Source organism: Sciurus vulgaris, assembly GCF_902686455.1.
Source record: "Sciurus vulgaris genome assembly, chromosome: 15".
NCBI lineage: Eukaryota > Metazoa > Chordata > Mammalia > Rodentia > Sciuridae > Sciurus > Sciurus vulgaris.
Window position 1 is genome coordinate 11,883,820 of NC_136476.1, and position 18,843 is coordinate 11,902,662.

At 38.6% G+C, this 18,843-nt stretch overlaps 1 protein-coding gene across 5 annotated transcripts in view; it reads right to left on the reverse strand.

The window, feature by feature from the left end:
• The window catches only part of PCSK5 (proprotein convertase subtilisin/kexin type 5), a 437,767-nt gene that overhangs the window by 242,264 nt on the left and 176,660 nt on the right, over positions 1–18,843 (reverse strand). For all 5 annotated transcript variants that reach the window (XM_079112090.1, XM_079112091.1, XM_079112089.1 and 2 more), the window contains exon 8: positions 5,124–5,336. In XM_079112090.1, the coding sequence (XP_078968216.1) occupies positions 5,124–5,336 (213 nt within the window). The remainder of the gene's footprint in view (positions 1–5,123; positions 5,337–18,843) is intronic.

Here is an 18,843-nt window from a genome sequence, read left to right on the forward strand (position 1 = left end):
TAGTGTTCTTAACAGAATGTGGATCAAATTTCCAAACACACTAAGTACATTTGGATTTGCTAGTCTTTTACTTCTAAAAAATAACGGCGTTTGCTAATTCAAACAAGAGAAGTAGAGGTGATAGAGGGTGATATGAGGCAAATGGTGACAGCATTTGGTAGAGGGAGAAGGTGTTTCTGAAAAAAAGTGTCTCTGCTTACCCACATTAAAAGCAACAAGATAATCCTGGTCATTCAGGACAACCCTGAAATACCAGGCAGAAGGTTTGTTGTGAACACAAATAAATGAAATCACACTGGAAGAGGGTTGAGCAGTACATACAAGCTTTAAACTCTGGCTCGCAGAACCCCTCCTGGAGGACTACGACGGACCCACATCCTAATCACCAAGACAAATGACTAAGGGGAAATGTCAAAGGCTGAACAAGTCCCAAAAGAAAGAGAAAATTTAATGATGGGAGTGACTGAGAAAAGAGGAAAGATTTATCCAGAAGATAGAACTTGGGAGAAAGGGGGAGCTTGCAGGTGGAATCTGAATGCTCTTTGACATTAAGGAGGGTGACATGCAGCTTTATTGTACAGTAGGATTCCTGTCTATTTCCAATGCTAAATATCCTGTCAAATATCAATTACCTTCTATCAATCTGCCAACTGAAGGGTTCTCTGAAAAAAAAAAAAAAAACAAGAGTGCCTCCCTGTACTTGTGTCTACATAGACAACTGGTGAAGTTCCCACCCTTCCAAATGTCTGGTAATCATGCACAAATATTTATTGGGCTCACACTTTGGAGAGGAGCAAAAAGTCTTCATCCCCAAGTAATTCTCACTCCAGCACGAAAAACAGACAACAAATAAGAAAATGCATATGATCATGTTAGGTAGCTCTCAGTGCACTAGAAGGAAAATTGAACAGGAAAAAGGAGAAGAGGGAGGAAGAGGGACTGATGCTATTTTAGGGAAGGGAAGGAAGAAAATCCTCTCTGAAGTGAAATCTGAGAAGAGATAAAAAGGACGTGGTGTCTGGGGACAGGATGCTCCTAACAGAGGGCACAGGATGGAAGCCCTTGGTCTGAACGTCACCTGAAAGGTGCCAGCTCAGGAGCTTGGTGCTAATGCTGTGCCTTAGATTTTGCAAGAGGTCTGATTGAGGGAGTCATGAAAGTGGTAAAGGCATGAAGTTCAAAAACAAAGGACTGAGTAGAAAATACATCTATATATTCTAAATGTTTTTTTTTTTTTTTTTTTAACCACTGTGGAAAGGACATGAAACAGGTAAGAAAATTGTAATTCATATAGACCCTCTAGGTGTCATTGAAAGTATCAAAGGAATGGCACACACTGATTTACAAGATGGCTTTGGGGGTCCATCCTGAATGGGAACTGGGTGCTCTACCACTTTCTAGTTGGGTGTTCCCCTGCCCCCCCCCCTTTTTTTTTAACTTTTTTAAGTGTTAATTTTTCTTATCAGTAGAGTGGGCATGGTAATCCTTCTCCATGAGGTTTTAAGGATACAATGAGATAATGTACGTGATGTACATAGTACCATGCACATATTTGAAGGGCAAAGAGTGATATTTATGATGTCAATATAACTAAAAATGTGCTATGCATGAGATATGGAATACGATGTGTATATGTGAGTTAATAAAATATGATTTCACATCATGGCTTTAAAATAACTAGTAATTACCAATGGTTTTTATCTAGCCTTTAAAAATGCTTATTATTATAATAAACTATATTTTGGATGCTTCGCTTGCTGGAATGAGCCACAGGGCCACCAACAATTCAAATGCATGAAAGCAAGAACATCATACAAATGTCCAGTGTTGTGCTAACGGTAATGGCAGGAAACCCAGGGACAGAGACCGTGCTATGTTTCAAAACCTGGGACAAGATTTCCCTGCTTGCAAACCGTGAAAAAGCATTTTTTCCAGGACAAGTACAATTTATTTGACAAAAGTACTTTCCCAGAAGCTGAGAGGAGTTCTTTCCTCTCTCCTCAGATCCTCTGTGACTGTCTTGGTTCAAATCACAAAGGTGCTGTATGAATGAAGAATGACAACCGCACTCTTCTGGAGAGGCTGCAAATGACAAAAGGAAATGAATGGCTCAGGGAAGGGAGCCCAGTACAAAGGAAGACACTGCCATTCCTGTAGCACTCAATCACAGATGCCACTAACAGGATGTGGGCATCACCCAGGGACCACAGGCGTCTAGGTTCAAAGCCTGGTGGAAGCAAGGTCCCAGGCGTAACGCAGGATTATTCATCATTCTGACATCTAGAAGGAAAAGGGGTCAGCTAGACCATAAAAGGCTGATGTTGCTGCCAGCTCCACTCATGTTCAAACTGTTAACATGTTCACGATCAAAGTGCCTTTCTTTATGGAGTGGGTGGAACAGAGCACAGTATTTCTTAGGTTGGAAAAAAGGAGGTACAACAAGCACCTCTGTTAACAGCAGCTGGAAAAATGACCAGCCTACACTCCCAGGGTGCCAGCAGGCTACTGACTCAGGTAATAGTGCCTGATGCTTAAAGAGCTTCCATGCTCAGCACGTCATTATCCTCAGTGTCCTACTACCTCTGGGAAATCTCTGAGGTTGGTGCTGGTATCACCTCTATTTCACAGGAAATGACAAGCGCCATTCAGCATCAGTGAACACTGACTATGAGTTACAAGGCAGAGTCGAAAGAGCTAATTCCAGACAATTGCATTTCTATAATGAAGGCAAAATCTCACAGAAGTATAGTTTTTCAATTAACAAAATCAGAAACTTATCCAGACAGTGGTGCATGCCTATAATCCCAGAGACTTGGGAGGCTGAGGCAGGAGGATTGTGAGTTTGAGCCAGCCTCAGCAATTTAGTGAGACCTTGTCTAAAAATAAAAAATAAAAAGAAAGGGTTGGGAATGTAGCTCGGTGGTATGGTTCCATGGGGTTAAATCTCTGCATTTTTACTTTTGGAGTTATTCTTACTGATGAATGACAGTTGGATTTGCACATATTTTTGTTATTATTATTATTATTTTTTTTCTTAGACAGGGGATCAAACCCAGGGCCTTTTACTTATTAGACAAGTTGCTCTACCACTGAGCTGCATCCTCAGGCCATCGTGTATATTTTTAAATCCAATCATGTGGAGGAATTAAGGAAAGATGGAGTCATGTACATGGGTAGGCATTTTCTACTTAACCTACAAAATGTGACTAAATAAGGTGATAAAAAGTAGCTGAGAAATCAAGTATAAAAAAATCATATAATAAGCAGGAGTCAAGAGAAAGTAAATACATATGGATTAAGAAGTATAAGAAGGTTAGGTGGTACATGCCTTTAATATAAGTAATTCAGGAGGCTGAGGCAAGGAATCACAAGTGCAAAGCCAGCCTAGGTAATGTCATGGAGACTTGACTAAAAAAAAAAAAAAAAAAAAAAAAGGCCGGGGCTGTAGTTTGGTAGTAGAACACCTCTAGGTTCAATCCTCAGTAACACACACACACATACACACACACACACAATTTACATGAAGGGGTACAGGTTAAGTATTCGTTATCCTAAATGCTTGGACTGGAAGTGCATAGGATAGTGGATTTTTTAAGATTTTGGACAATTTACATATACACAACGAGATATATTGGGTATGGGAGCCGTGTCTACCACAAAATGTTTCTTGTACACTTTACACTTTTATGTTTCTTGTACACTTCACACACATAGCTTGAAGGTAATTATATAACATACTTTGATTTTATGCATCAAACAAAATTTCATGGTGTGGAGTTTTCCACTTGTGGTGTCATGTCAGTGCTCAAAAAGTTTTAGAATTTGGAGTATTTTGGATTTGGGGATTAGGGGGCTCAACCTGTAGTGCCCTATTCTCTTCTTTCCTGTATGCTGCACCTGCAGGAATCTGCAAGATCTGAAAGCGGGTCTTGGTTAAATGCTGAGAAGTGTTAGGTACAGCAGATCATTCCACTTTGGAAAGACAAATCCTGAGAGTTTACAAAACCACAATCAGGAAAAGAACCAAGCACAAAGGTATATGATATTTAGAATTGCCAGCACAGTGCTAGGCACTCCAAAAGTCAGCACTTCCTTAACCACCAATAGGTTGGGCACTGAGCCATGCACTTCTATTCACTTCCTCATTATCTTACAACTCTCTGAGCTGTACATGGATAAATACCCATTTTATAAAGAATGTCTTTGAGACAGAAAGACCAAGTAATTTGTTCAAAGTTACCAACTGGTCATTGGCTGAAGAGTGAGAGAAACTTATGTAGACTGAACCAGCAACCTGAACACTTAATCTTTTTGCAGTTTGCCTAGAAAACAGGACATGTTCATCTTGTGGGACTTCTGTTCTTCTCCATCCAGACTGTGTGCTGCAGTCTTAGAAAAGCTTCTTTTTGTCACATGACTATAACTGCAGTGGCTCAGGAGTCTGAAGCAGGAGGATGGCAAGTTAAAAGCCAGCCTCAGCAACTTAGTGAGGCCCTAAGCAATTTAGTGAGAGCCTGCCTCAAAATAAAAAAAAAAAAAAATGGGCTGGGGATGTGGCTCAGTGGTTAAGCGCACCTAGGTTCACTCCCTAGCACAAAAAAAAAAAAAAAAAAAAAAAAAAAAAGCAGAAAGCACAACACCTTTTTTTTTGATAGTCATAGTTCAAGTTAAATAAACACAAGTCATCCCTTGGTATCTGCAAAAGATTGGTTCTATGTTTCCTCCTATACTTCGTACATACTTTCAAATTAGCTATACTTAGACACCAAAGAAGTCAGCTAAGGTTAAAAGTCAGGAATAGGGCACTGAGATGAGTCATGCTGATTTTAGTTGCCCTGCTACTAATTCACAATGTAAATGTGGACCAATTATTTCTCCTCAATAAAACTGATGCTTATGAAGTCCAAGGTTACATTAAAACTTTGACTATAATGATAGAGACAAGTATTTTTGATGAATCAGTAACATAATGGCAATATTTACAATGACTTGTGTTGAGTATCACCAGCTAATCTGACCTGCTATTCCTATATACTACTTGTACATATATATTTATGGTTATTTGCATTTCAAAGTGAAAATGAAAAAAAACAGACCATGAGAGACATGCAAATGTCACATACTATTTTCTTGTCATAGGATTCTCCACTGCTGTAGGTTGTGGCTAGTGTAGACGAACACTCTTCCAGGTACCAAGGTTTCTTTCCACTTTCTGCTGTGCTGCTGATGGAGATGGTATAGATGCTATTGGTGTAGCCATCACAGGAGCAGTGGTCTTTGCTCCTTCCACCATTGCCAGATGCCCAGACAAACACAGAGCCAAGGCCTCTCCGTCCCTGTTGACAAAGAGAGAGAGCTAAATGATGGTGTGAAAAGCTGAGAACCACAGGTCTAGATGAAGAGAAGATCAGAAACAACAGGGCAAAATCAGATGTTTGCAAGATGTGAGTAATATACACTGTATTTTAATGGCATTCAGAGGGGGTAAGAGGGCTTATTTAAATAAACTAAAACAGTCATGAAAGTACCCAAAACACCAATGAATATACTAATAATGGCTACAATTTTACAATTTATGGACTGAAAAAAATTCTAAATTTTTTTTTTTTTTTTTTTGGTGCTGGGGGATTTGAACCCAGGGTCTCATGCATGCCAGGCCAACACTTTACCACTGAGCCACATCCCCAGCCCTTCAAAATGCTTTACATGAATTGGATTGAATTCTTTCAACAACCCTATATGATTGGTGCCATTTTTGTTCCCATTCTACAAATGAGGAATTGGGGTACAGAAGTTAAGTAGTGTTCCTAAGGTTACCTATATAGTAGGCTGAAGTTGATAGCCAGATAGTCCCCAGAATTGGAATGTTATTGGTTGTAACCCCCTTAGTCACATAATATTGCTTTAAATCTTCATATCCAGTATGATTACGAACCCTTGCTTTATATTTGAGGAGCACGAGTTGTGGAGAGCTTATGCATTTATGCTAAATCCCATTGTCGGTGAGCAGCAGAATTGGGTATCATTATGCAATTCTTTCTAGAGCCTACCTCCCCTGTGCATGGTGTGGATGCTGATTACATGCTAATGGCACTATTAGAGTAAAGGATTTCAAGTTTACGTATGTTTTAGAATCCCCGAGTTATTGTTAAGTAACCATCTTTATTACAAAACTTCTAAGAGCCTTAAATGACTGAATGCTCATTTCAAAAATTTCAAGAATGGTGTACAGCATAATGTGATTTCCAAACATATTTGCCCACAGATACCTTCTTCAACCAGATATGTTAACTTTTTCGTACAATGCTAGAAGACAGAGTTACATTCTGCAACATTCTGTATATCAAAACTTGGTAACTTAAAATAAAATAGTTAAAAGGTTCTCTTAAGGTCCTAAATATTTAAAGAATGGAAGTAAAGTAGAATGCAGATGTATGAAGTAAAGCAACTCCGGTTCTATAAGATGGTGTTTTCAGGAGAAAACAGAAATAAGCCAAAATAAGGAGTATTTCTGGGAATAGCTGCAGCTGAAATCCTAAGTAAGTTTGATCATTTTAAAACCAGAGGGCATACTGGAGGACATCTAGGCCAAATGCATCATTTTATAGTTAGGATGTAAGAACCAAAGTCACATAGCTGTTGATGGCTGAGTCTCTTTCTTCCTTCAAGGCCCTGAATTTCTTGCCACAGGTGTAAGGAAAGTATTTAAGATGTTGTCTTGGAACTTCTGGGAAAAGAGCCAAAGCAAAAGAGATGATAAAGAATCTGGAGTATCCATGACAAACTCTCTCTGACCTTGAATCCTCAAGGAATAGAATATTTATGACATGATTTGACTAACCAGAACACAGATTTCATTTTGTCCTTCAACTTGGAAAATGCAATATAATTGCACAGGAATGGGGAAGAAACTATGAAGGGGGGGGGATGAACCTCTGGTGGCTGGATGCTGGGCCTGGATCTGGTTCACCATCCCTCAGCTTCCTATCATGATATTCAGGAGACACAGAGCAGAATGCAGAACTCACCATGCCATCATAAGCTAAGAATCTCAGTGAATGCTTTGTTAATCTCTAGCAGAAAGTACATCTCACCTTGGTGTGTGCACAGAAACTCACGTGACTGACTCACATCTAGATCTGAGACAGAAAAACACAGCCAGAGAAAAAAGAAGAATGTTCCAACTCATCACCAACACCTTCCCTCTCAACCAGGTGCTGAGGGGCTGTGTTACAGACCCAAAGCACGGTCACACTGAGCTTTACCTGGGCAGGTCAACAGAGCACATGTTACAGCACATGCAAAAAAACACCTAGCTTAAGCAACACAATAACATGATAGATTAAGAATCACAAAACCAAGAAAAAGAGCAGATGATACAATTACACCCATTTATCTAGGTAAAAATTATGACTGTGTGCCCATGTATAAAATTCAATTAAAATATCTTTGAAAAGCAGTTTGATAAGAAAATATTCAGAAAGTACTTTTGTGTTTATGATACAGTTACAAATTAAGGATGCAAAAAGAAAAGTATGTTTTTAGTTTAGAAAAAAATTGTGTGTGTGTGTGTGTGTGTGTGTGTGTGTGTGTATGCACATTAGACATGCCAGTCTACCATATAGTGACAATATAAAAGAAGTTATCCTGTTTGGTAACTTTAGAACAAATTTTTATTTTCCTTTTCATATCAATCTTCCAAGACCAAGTATTATTTTGATAAACAGACAAAGGTTCCTCTCTTTGGGGGTATTTTTTTTTAACATTATGACTGAAAGGGGTTTTACTCATAGAAGGTCCACTGCATACTAAAAACAGCAGAGGTCAAAATTTCTAGAAATGTGCACCAAACACTGTACAAGCCTTATTCTGCACAATCCAAGTATATATTATCATCATTTTATAGTTGAACAAACTGCCTCTGAGAAATGTTTGCTATTTTCAGAATCAAACTTGAAATACCAGAGCCATTCATTAACCCCTACAACAGACTTCGCTGAGGCAAAAAGAGGGCTAGTGGTTATTGTTCTGTTTTTCAGCCAAATTTCCTGTGTCTTTATTAAAGCTTGGCATGAGGATCTAAGAGCTGACCAGCCCCAAGCTCACTGCAGACTTGGTGGGAGAATTAGAATGATAAAAGATATATGCCTTTTCCTTAGCATCACAGGACATAGCTTCCAAACCAAAATTTCCCTGGGAATTCCAAGTCTAGTGGGCTGCCTTGGAAGTATAAAGACTGGTTATTCTATTCTGGCAGCACCTACAGATAAAATCACTATGGAGGAACACTGCTAAGGGGTCCTTTGGGGACCCACAGGGTTGAGAGAGTTCTGGGAAGCCAGAAGAGTTGGTCATTGCTGCTCTGAAAATGTTCCTTCCAGAGGAGACATCCTGGTATTAAAGGGGCAGTTCAAGAGAATCACTTTACCATGGAGCAGGAAAGCCCCCAAGGACAGGGTGTGTCACTAAACATCTCCAGGCCTGAAGGGACATGAGGAGATAAGAGGGTCCAGGGCTGGAGACAGAGGGACTACCAGGAGTTGGTCAGGGATACACTATCCCATGTTGGCCCTGCAGGAAGGTGGGCAGCACATGGACTGAGACCTCAATCCCTCCTCCTATACCTATTTCTTTCCAGTGTACCCCATGGGTCATGTCCTGCCAGAAGCCAGTGGACTGGGACTCCATAGACAGAAGCCATGGTTCTTCTAGCCCAGAACTTGTAGAGAGAAAACCTGAAGGGTTGAAGGGGAGACATTTGGCACAGTCCTTTAAGAGTGCTACAGAATAAATTGTGCTCCCAAAACTCATATGTAGACACCCTAAGACCCAATATGACTGCATTTCTAGGCAGGGCCTCTAGTGAGGTAACCAAGTTAAATGAGATCGTAAGTGTGGGGCCTAAAATGATAGGCCAGGTATCCTTATAAGAACAGGAGAGGCACCAAACTGCTCTCTGGCTGTGTGGGCACAGAGGAGAGGCCTCTGTGAAGGTGCCTGTTTGCAAGCCAGGGAGGGGCCCACTAGAACTCAGCTCTGCTGGTACCTTGACCTTGGACTTCCAGACTCTAGAACTGGGAGACAATATATTTCTTTTGCTTTATCGGCCCAGGCTGTGATATTTTGTTAAGGCAGCCTGAGCTGACGGATACAAGAAGAGAGAAGGAGATGAACAGTGTCCTGCCCCTCACAAAGGCTACAGAGTACAGATGCAGATATCATTCCATCCATGAGGCAATCTGACCTTTATTCCTGTGTGTATGATTTATGATCAAAGTCCCAGAAATACACAGACTGAATTTGTGGTCTGAAAATGCCATAAAGACAGCTGCTAAAGATCTATGGGGTTAATTTGAAACAATTAGCAATTCACAAATTTATTTACTGCAGATGCACAGGGGTTTTTCATTAGGGTGAAATATTCAGAAACCAAAACATATGTGGTAAAGAAAAAAAATCTGGTTATTTCCCTCCAATTCAGAGTAAATTAAGAATTAAATCTTTATGTAGTGTGCAGGGAGAAAGGAAGGTGGGCATAGTATTATAAAAAGAAAAGTATTTCCTGAAGTGTTGGAAATAATGACATTTTCTAGCATGGTAAATATTGTGACTGCAAATGGTTATTTAAATATGGCTTTGTATGAAAAAAAAATCCTTCAATTTAATTGAGTGCCAAGTTAAAAGTTAATAAACTTAAGGCAAGTATATTGTGAAATCCATGCAGGATCCATTCGATCAAACACTAAATAGTCTTTTTCATTGGTATCTAAATGTGCATGTTTTTTCTTATGTGTGCCCTGCAAAAATCAATTTATATTACCCCATAAGCATTAGTTTTAAAGGTAGAAAGAAACTAACTTTCTTGTGGCTCAGAAGGTCAGAAAAGGTCACTTTATGCTGGATTACCAATTCAATCATACACCCCAAGCCAAGTTTTATTTTGTTAAATGGTGTGATTATTTTTTAGTCAATAAAGTTAGGTTTTATTTGGTATTTTAACATTAGTTTCCTCTCCTATGTTGCTTAGCAAACCTTCTTAAAGAATCATAAATAAATGATGGAGACCTCTTGCAATACAAAAAAGAGGAAGAAAATGATAACTTTGTATGAATCCTACTATTACTCAATCAAGAGCAAAATGTAGAGTAATGCCAGCAAGGTAGATATTATTACATGGATTTTTATAAATTAGGAAGGTGAGGAACATTAATGTTCCCTGCATCATTTAATCAGAACATGATGGAGACAAGAAGTAAGGACCTCATGTCTGAACAGAACCTATGTATGTGTGTATGTCTACATGAGGAGACATGATAAAACACCCTTAGAATGAAGAACTTTCATTTATCTGTGATGTTCTCCAAGCACAGCCCGAATGCCTAATTTACCAAAGCCCTGTGTGGATCCTTTCCCCAGTTTTTGCACAGGGGTTGAAGAACACAGATTTCTCTGTCAGCTCCTGGGTATTCCATGGATATTCCATTCTCCATGTTCCATGGTCCTTCCAGGGATAAGGGGGACAGAAGTGGGAGACACAGGATACCTGCAACTAACAACTCAGTAGCTTAGATATGAGGAGACCTGTGTATCTTTTTAAAGCTCCATTTCTACCACAAAATCTTCCTTCACAAACAACATTCACTGGAAGAAATAGGCCTGATCTCGAAATACAGTCAATGGCAAAAATAAATAACGAAAACTAAACTAAAAGTCCACCCAAAATGAAAATGAACAAACAAAACACTTTCACAAACTATTTCGGCATTCACAAAAGATGTTTGTTCCAGAATGCTGAAATAATGCTTTCGTGAAGCGAGTTTTGTGACTTTTTTTTTGTTTGTTTTTTTTTTTGGTGCTGGGGATCAAACCCAGGGCCTTGTGCTTACAAGGCAAGCTCTCTACCGAATGAGCTATCTCCCCAGCCCCATTTCATGACTTTTTAAATCATTATCATTCATAGGATAAATGATTAACATGAACCATAAAGGTGACCTGAAAAGTACCCAGAGAAGAAAAGAAAGTCAGCAGTTGAACACTAATTAGGAGCAGATGGTCTCCCCACTCCAAAGCCTTGGAGAGGAAACCGGTCTATCTTGGTGAAGAAAGCATTCTTTGAAATGTGCATAGAGAATGAAGTCATGGTACAGATGTACTAAGACATCTTTGGTGTACAGCTTATGAAATTCTGATATTTGTTTCTTTAATCAGTTCATTTGAAGAAGACAGGACCAAGGGCAGGCAAATCAATAGTATGAACCTGAGTTAGACCCAGAGGATGAAGTGAGCCACACCTTCCCTTCCAAGGGACTGGAATGAGACAGACATGAGATGTTAGGACTAAAGAGACCTTGTCTGTGAGGTTTAGGAATCTGGAGCTAATGTGCTGTTTTTGCCAGGAACAATCCTAGAACGAGATACTGAACTTCAGGCCCCTCATCCTCATCCAGAACATGAGCATACGGGACTCTTAGTTTTTAGGATCTATTCCACAGCTGGAAAGGTCCAATGAGAAGGGTATGCAGGCTTCACTTGATGCTGCTTCTACTCTTTATTGTGCTCTTGGGATAATTAAAGTAAACAGAGGGATGACTTTATGTATTTAAACACCAAACTGTCATTAATTATAGTTTATTTATTTGGTCATTTAAGTACAGCCAATGGTTTAATAATACCTCTTGTTTCCAAGCAAAACTCCCAGGATTGTAAAAGCTACCTAATGGGAAACAAGAGCTCGCTAAAGACCAACCAAAAACTCTCCATTGCTAGCTCAAGAGTATCCTTCAGACATCTGCTGATGTCGCATCTCCTTCAGCCCTGGGTCCTGACCCCGATCCTGTCTCAGTCTTCATGTACCTGCTTTAGGGCATCAGTTTTGGAAGCTGCACCCAGTCAGGGCTTTCAATTGAACTCCGGGGAAGGAGTGACTAAACATCTTCAGACTGACTTACCAAAAGCAATTCATGGGTGCATCTCCATCACTCTCAGCCAATGCTCAGCCAAGATCTCATGTCTTTTCTCATCCACCTGCTTATCAAAGGATGGTGGATGAGAAAGATTGAAACTATGGATGTAATTATGTTCTATTTCTCCAGGGGGGAAAAAAATACTAAAAAGTAGAAGAAGGTGTATGTGAATAGTGACTCATTTCACCTCATTTTTGCCTCCCCACCATTTCTCCTGAGAGGTGACTACAGTACCCCGTCCTTTTCTCCTCACATTCACTGATCATTTTAGTCCTAAACAGGACTGCTCCATATTCTGGTTTTCTGTGCTTACAATAGATTGCTAGGGCAAGTATGTGATCTTTTTATGTTCTTTGGACCTTTTAATAATACAATAAAAATATTAGATGCAGCTATTAGCAACCATATTAACTTTACCATACACAAATAAAAACCCATTTTATATGCTTCCCGAGCATACCGACCGCAATCGGCTTCACTTTTAAAAATAGAGAGCCCAATGATGATTATGGAGTCAGTTGCTGGTGATGATTGTGGGAAACAGTCCTAGGAAAATGACAAATTTGAAATTATTTTTTAAAATCAAAATTTATTTTTTAACTGAAAGTGAAAAACTGTTAAAATGACATTTATAATCTACGCTTAGGATCTTTTCACAACAATTATGGATGTTCAAGTACATGAATGGGCAGCATATTGCACTAAATTCAGGTTGAATTTAACTCAATTTTAGAGATGGTGAGTCGTGTGGTTAAAGACTAGCAAAAAGACTAATCAGTGCTACAAACGCAGAACTCTCCACTATCAAGCTCCTGGTAAACAGCTAGTTTTATGTTTATTGTGTAAATAGAAAGAAAAGATGAGTTGCTGCTAAGGGTGTAGCTCAGTGGTAGAGTGTGTGGTTAATATTTATAGGGTCCTGGGTTTGAACCTCAGAACCAGAAAAAAAAAAAAAAAAAAAAAAAAAAACGGAGTTGTTTGTCTACCACATCTGCTGGCATGTAAATTCAGGAAAGCATCAACTCACTGATGGCTGAGTAGAATTAATCCTGTTTTCAGAAATGCCCTTTCTTCAGAAGGATTGACATTGAGGGCTTACTTAACAGTTTCTTACACTTTACCACAAAATCACACAGAAGGGTGGCCCTTGATCCCTGACAGCACATTACAGCAGCATGGACTTCTTTTACTTCATTTATTTTTACAGCATACCCAGAAGAGAATTAGTCTTTCATGCAGAAGGGTAATAGGGTATCTATGAGGTAAAAAAAACTCTGTATTTACTAGTGCAAATAGATATACTTTTGAGCAAAGAATTTTATTTTTATTAACCTTCTGATTTTCTGTACATGCACTTGATCTTGCCTTATCCAATACTGATCTCCACTGAGTAGTAGTGACACTGGATGTTCCTAAAAATACTTAGCAACATAACAAGGAAAGCACAGCTTAACAAGAAAGGTTAGAGAAAAAATTTTAAAAACAAAAACATCCTCCTGTTCTACCTTATCTCTTCTGCCACACCAAAAATTTCCAAATAATTGTCCGCTTTTAAGTTTCTGTGGCCAGTTCCTTCAGGCCAAGTTTGTTTTATCTCAAACCTCATCTTCCTTTGACTCACAGAAGTCACAACAAGTGTTACACCTTGGATCTTTAATGTCCCCCAAAAGCTCATACATTGACTGCTTGGCCCCAATTCAGCAGTGCTGAGGTGGGCTCCTTTGGGAGGTGACTGGATCATGAAGGCTGTGATCTCATGAAGGAGGGCTTTGTATAAAAACAAGCTCTCTGCTTCCTGGCTGCAATGAGGTAAGCAGTTTTAGGCCAGCACACACTCCTGTTGGTCATGATTTTCTGCATGACCACAGACCTAAAAGTAATGAAGCCAAGCAACCATGAACTGAACACTCTGAAACCATGAGCCAAATCTTTCCTCCTTTAAGTTCTCTCAGGAATTTTTGTCACAGCAATGAAAGCTGACTAATACAGCAAGACTCAAATAATCTCAAAAGCCTAGAAGAAAGGATTTTGAATGTTTTTGCCATAAAGAAATGTTTGAAAAGATACACTTAAGTTGATTTAAACATTACATGATGTATACATGTATCAAAACCTCATATGGTGCCACACTGGTATGCAAATTTCATGGTTTTATGCATTTAAAGTGAAATTTAATTAAAACTAAAAAAGACAGAGGCTATTATATACTTCTGTTCACACACACAAGTAACAGCCCTCCAAGCTTTGAGCACTATGCAAGCTGTTTTCCCATAGTGTGGAGACTATTAGCAGTGGCTGGATGGAGAAGCACGCAGAGGAGGGTTCTCAAGTACTCATTCCAAGCAGCTAAAAATGTACACGTGCATGTCATATGCTCTCTGAAATAATCACATTCAATAATTTGTGGCACCAACACAGCTGTTCTTGGTATATCTGCCTTACCAGCATTCCCATTTTTTTGGAGAAGAAAAACCATTCTCATACCTGCCAAAAGTCTCTACATGTTGGATCATCCCAGAGAAAAAGCAAAACCAGACTTTCAGGAGAGCCAGGGTTATGAAATTGGAAGGGCATTTTTGTTTGTTTGTTTTGGTGGTACTGGAGATTAAATCCAGGGTGCTCTAACATTGTGAGCTACATCCCAAAACCTTTACCTTTTTTTAAAATTTGAGATAGGATCTTGCTAAGTTGCCAACACTGGCCTTGAACTTACAATCCTCCTGCCTCATTCTCCTTGGTAGCTGGGATCGTAGGTGTGTACCACAGTGCTCAGCTAGGGCTTTTCCACAATTAAGTACCAGTTTTGAAACTTCTCAGAATATGCCATTACCTGTAAATTTATATTGAGGGAGTAAAATTTGAAAAATTCCTTTCATAGAGAATAAAAACATTTATTATCATCAAGAGTATGAGAAGAATTTACTGCAAATGTTTGGGAAAGCACTTGGACATGAGGATAGAAGAGTATTCCAGCAATAATGAAAAGTTTATATTCTCCTCTAAGTTAGTCCTAAATTAGAGAATTCTCACTGTGAACTCATTCCAACTGCCAGCTCCACTCTAAAATAGTAAGCAAGTTTTCCCTGTCTGTAATCCACCATGGGACTTGAATTATGTCACAGGCTTCTATCACATAAAGCAATAAACTTTACCTTATGGAGTATCTCATAGTATTTCTGAAATCAAGAAAATCAGCCTTCTATATTTTCTACCCAATTCTGACTTAGACTAAAACAAGTTATACTTTAAAAATACATTAAAAATCAGCATTGGGTTTGTATTTTTTCTTACAAGTCTCTGTGGTGAATAATCTGGGGTCCTTAAAGATGCATCAAATCTTGCCCTTCCTCTAAGGAGACCAGCTGCTAGGCTGTGCACTCATATGTGAGATGTTATTCAGTCTTCATAATGGCTCCGTAAAGGAATTACTACCATAGTCTTTTCTCAGGGAAATGGAAGTTAAAACAACTTAGTAACTTGTTTCAGTTAAGTAGCCAGAGCAAGGTCAGTACTTTCCATACCATCTCAGGCCTCCTCCAAGTTTGAAGAGAAAGAGCCAATACAGTAAAGTGCAGGGTGCACCAAATCATTCACCTGGATTTAAGTTCTCTGGAAATTCGGAGAAGACAGCTCCTTGTTGCGGTGGTCATCTTCATGACCACGTATCAGTTGAATGTGTGCAAATGGGCCCATATGACCTAATGGACAGGAGCCAATATCACATGGTAGCAACAAGCACAGGCTTTGGAAGGAGATAGAACCGAGTCTGAATCACAGTCATGCTTCTTAATGGTCAATTACCTACTTTGCCAAAACCCAGTCTATAAGTCCATAAACTGGGTGTCCCTGTGAGCTCATTCTAATGCCTAACTCAACTGTCCATGAGAGTTATGATGTCTACAATTCTGAATATGAGGTTCGATTGTACCCACAGACATATGATGAAGAATGTAGGCACAGGACAAGTGGACTAAAAACTGTATTATGGAAATCATAAACACTTTCAAATCATTTGATATTATCAGCTCAGTTCAATTTACCCTTGTTAAGGATATAGTGGCCTTTCTTTTCTGATGAATGCCATGGTGTGTGGAAGGAAACTGATCTGTCTGTTCTCCCTATCAGCTTTCTGAAATCTATATGTATGAACCCAGAAACTGCAGAATGGCACAGACTCTAACTTGACCTAATCCAATCTCTATGTACTTTTGGATCTTTTCTTAACATTCAGCATCCAGTAACCAATATCTGGGGCCTTCATTTACCACACCCACCCGCCACTACCTCCACTAGTTAACCTATCAGTCACTGTAAATGGAGCAAAATAAAACCAAAGAAAAGAAGTTATTAATATCTGGTTAATGCAGGAGTAGAATTGTTTAACAGAGGGATTTAGAATAGGGTTTGCAAAAGTTAATTTAACTATTCACAGTTACTAATAAATTTCTACACTAAAATTAAAAACAATAAAGGTGGTAATAAATTTAGAATTTTGTACCATATAAGATTAGAATAGAGCACACCATTCCCCATAAATATGCACCATAATTCACATTAATATAGTAATCTAAAAATCAGATACTTTGGTGTCAGATAACTGAGAGGATTATAGAACATGAAATTGCAGATGTATTCATGAAAGACACACATCTGTTTCCAAAATGGATGAAATTATATTGGGTGTATTTGGCTTTTTAGTTTTGCTAAAGTTCTAAGTACATAGCGTTCTACCAGGGTATAGTTCAATCCTGAGAGAGGACTTTTAAAACAAATCCCAGTTCAAATAAATTCTCATTAAGTAGAACCAATTGTAAATAAGCTCCCACCTCTACCTTTGCCTACTCATACATCGTTCCAACGTTTTACAACATTCATCAACTAATTTAACAGCAATCTGTCATTTATTAAAATGCAAACTGGTACCAATCCTGCTACAGCTGTGTGCATATCAGATAAAAAACATAATCCCTCCCGGGTGAAATCAGTTGATTTTATTATGATTATTATTATTGCTTTTACTGTACAGGCTCATTATACTCTTCTCTCCCCTTCTAGTAAACATATGCTTTTAATTTAAGGGTGGGAAAATGTGTGTATGTATGTGTGTGCATGTGTGTATATGATAGGCAATGTGTGACTGCAGAACAACCTTATGCTTTCACCAAGTACTCCAAGTACCTAATCAATTCCAAACTCTGTTGATCAAAAAGGTAATTGATGCTAGGTAGAGAAAACAGTAATCAGGTCCATAAGAGACTCAACAGTTAGATATATCTGATAGATGTCCATTAATTATGGTAGTTTCGATATGGACCACTGAATATGATAGTGTAAGGATGGGATGAAGGTCAGTCCTAATGGGGAGATCAAGGACCAACAATTCTGATTTCATTGACTCTTCTTGCCTATCCTTGACATTGGCTCTGTTTTTCTGTGAATCCCTTGAATGCTTTGATATTTCCAAAGTCAAAAAATGAAAAAAAAAAAAAAAAGACCTGAACTTGAAAGTATACTTGTAGATAAAACAACAAAACAAACAAACAAACAACTCTATAAGCTATGCTCCTAAAATATCTACAATGAATCATGTGATTTCTCCAATAAAGAAGATAACGATGATGATGACGACAAAGACAAATGCCCAACAAGTGCTTGGTATATAGTGGATATTTAAGAAATATTTCTTGAATAAAATAATAAGGGTAACAAAAATACTGGTCACAAAAACATAAGGTTCTCTGATTATAAAGAAGATTCAATTTCAAGGTTTTTTTTTTTTTTTTTTTTTTTTTTTTTGCTTTTTTTCTTCAGATTATTATTCAACACACCTGTCAAGAAATTGTGAAATGCTGTCAATGTGTTAGACACTTGCTGATGAATATCAATTACACTGTCTTATTAAAGTTTAATAATCCAAATGGGACAAGAATGGATGATTCCAAGGCAACTAGACTGTACCATGGTGAGCTGTATTTTATATGCTGTTTATTCTGCTCTCTCTTACCAGATTCTGTAAGCGAAGGGATGTTGGGAGCTTGCTTGCATTTCATTAGAACATTTATTCATCATTCCATGGTGAGCTCCAAAAAAGACAACGGCTCAGTGTTATTCTTCTTTCCTGCCACCTAGCAAGGAGCCTGGAATACTGGAACCACCCAGTGAATGTCTCCTGAATGCCCTCAGGAATTGATGAATGAATGGAGTCTATCAAAGACAACTCTAGGCTCTTAGTTTCTTATTCTGTCACCAAATCTGGAGTCATCTATATCAGGAACACTGTCAACCGACTTACTTCCGTAATAAAATCATTTTCCTATTAGTACTGACTGGGAAGATGAAGTCAGGGCCCTTTGCCAAGGGGCCAGGTCAAAGTTTCACAATGGCAAATGGAATCATGTCAATGTGACAAGATGATCTGTAAAATTTCTATTCTGAGACCCCAAGCAAAATTTTAAGAAACCCTGTGTGCCCTCCTAAAAAGCCTAGAATGTTCCTTGTCAGTCATGGAAAGCAGTGATGAATTTTAAAGGAAAAAAAAAAGGACAAGATTTGCATATAAAAATACTTCTTTGACTTCCACGTTCATGCGGAATTGAAAGCTGATGCTTAATTGGGAAAGTTTTAGACATATGGTATTGCAGAAGTTTGCATGAAAGACATTGGGTTCTAATCGTGAGAACAAGAGGGCAGATTCCACGGACTTTTAGGAAACAGTACAGGCAAGACTTATTAGATGACTAGGATAAGGAAAGAGAAGAAAATCACATGTTTTAGGAAGGGACACAGGGTGAATGGTGGTGTCACCACGTAAAGAAATACATGAATGCTGGTCAAAATCAACTTAACCATTAGCATTATTTCCAGTTCTGATGTTCTGACT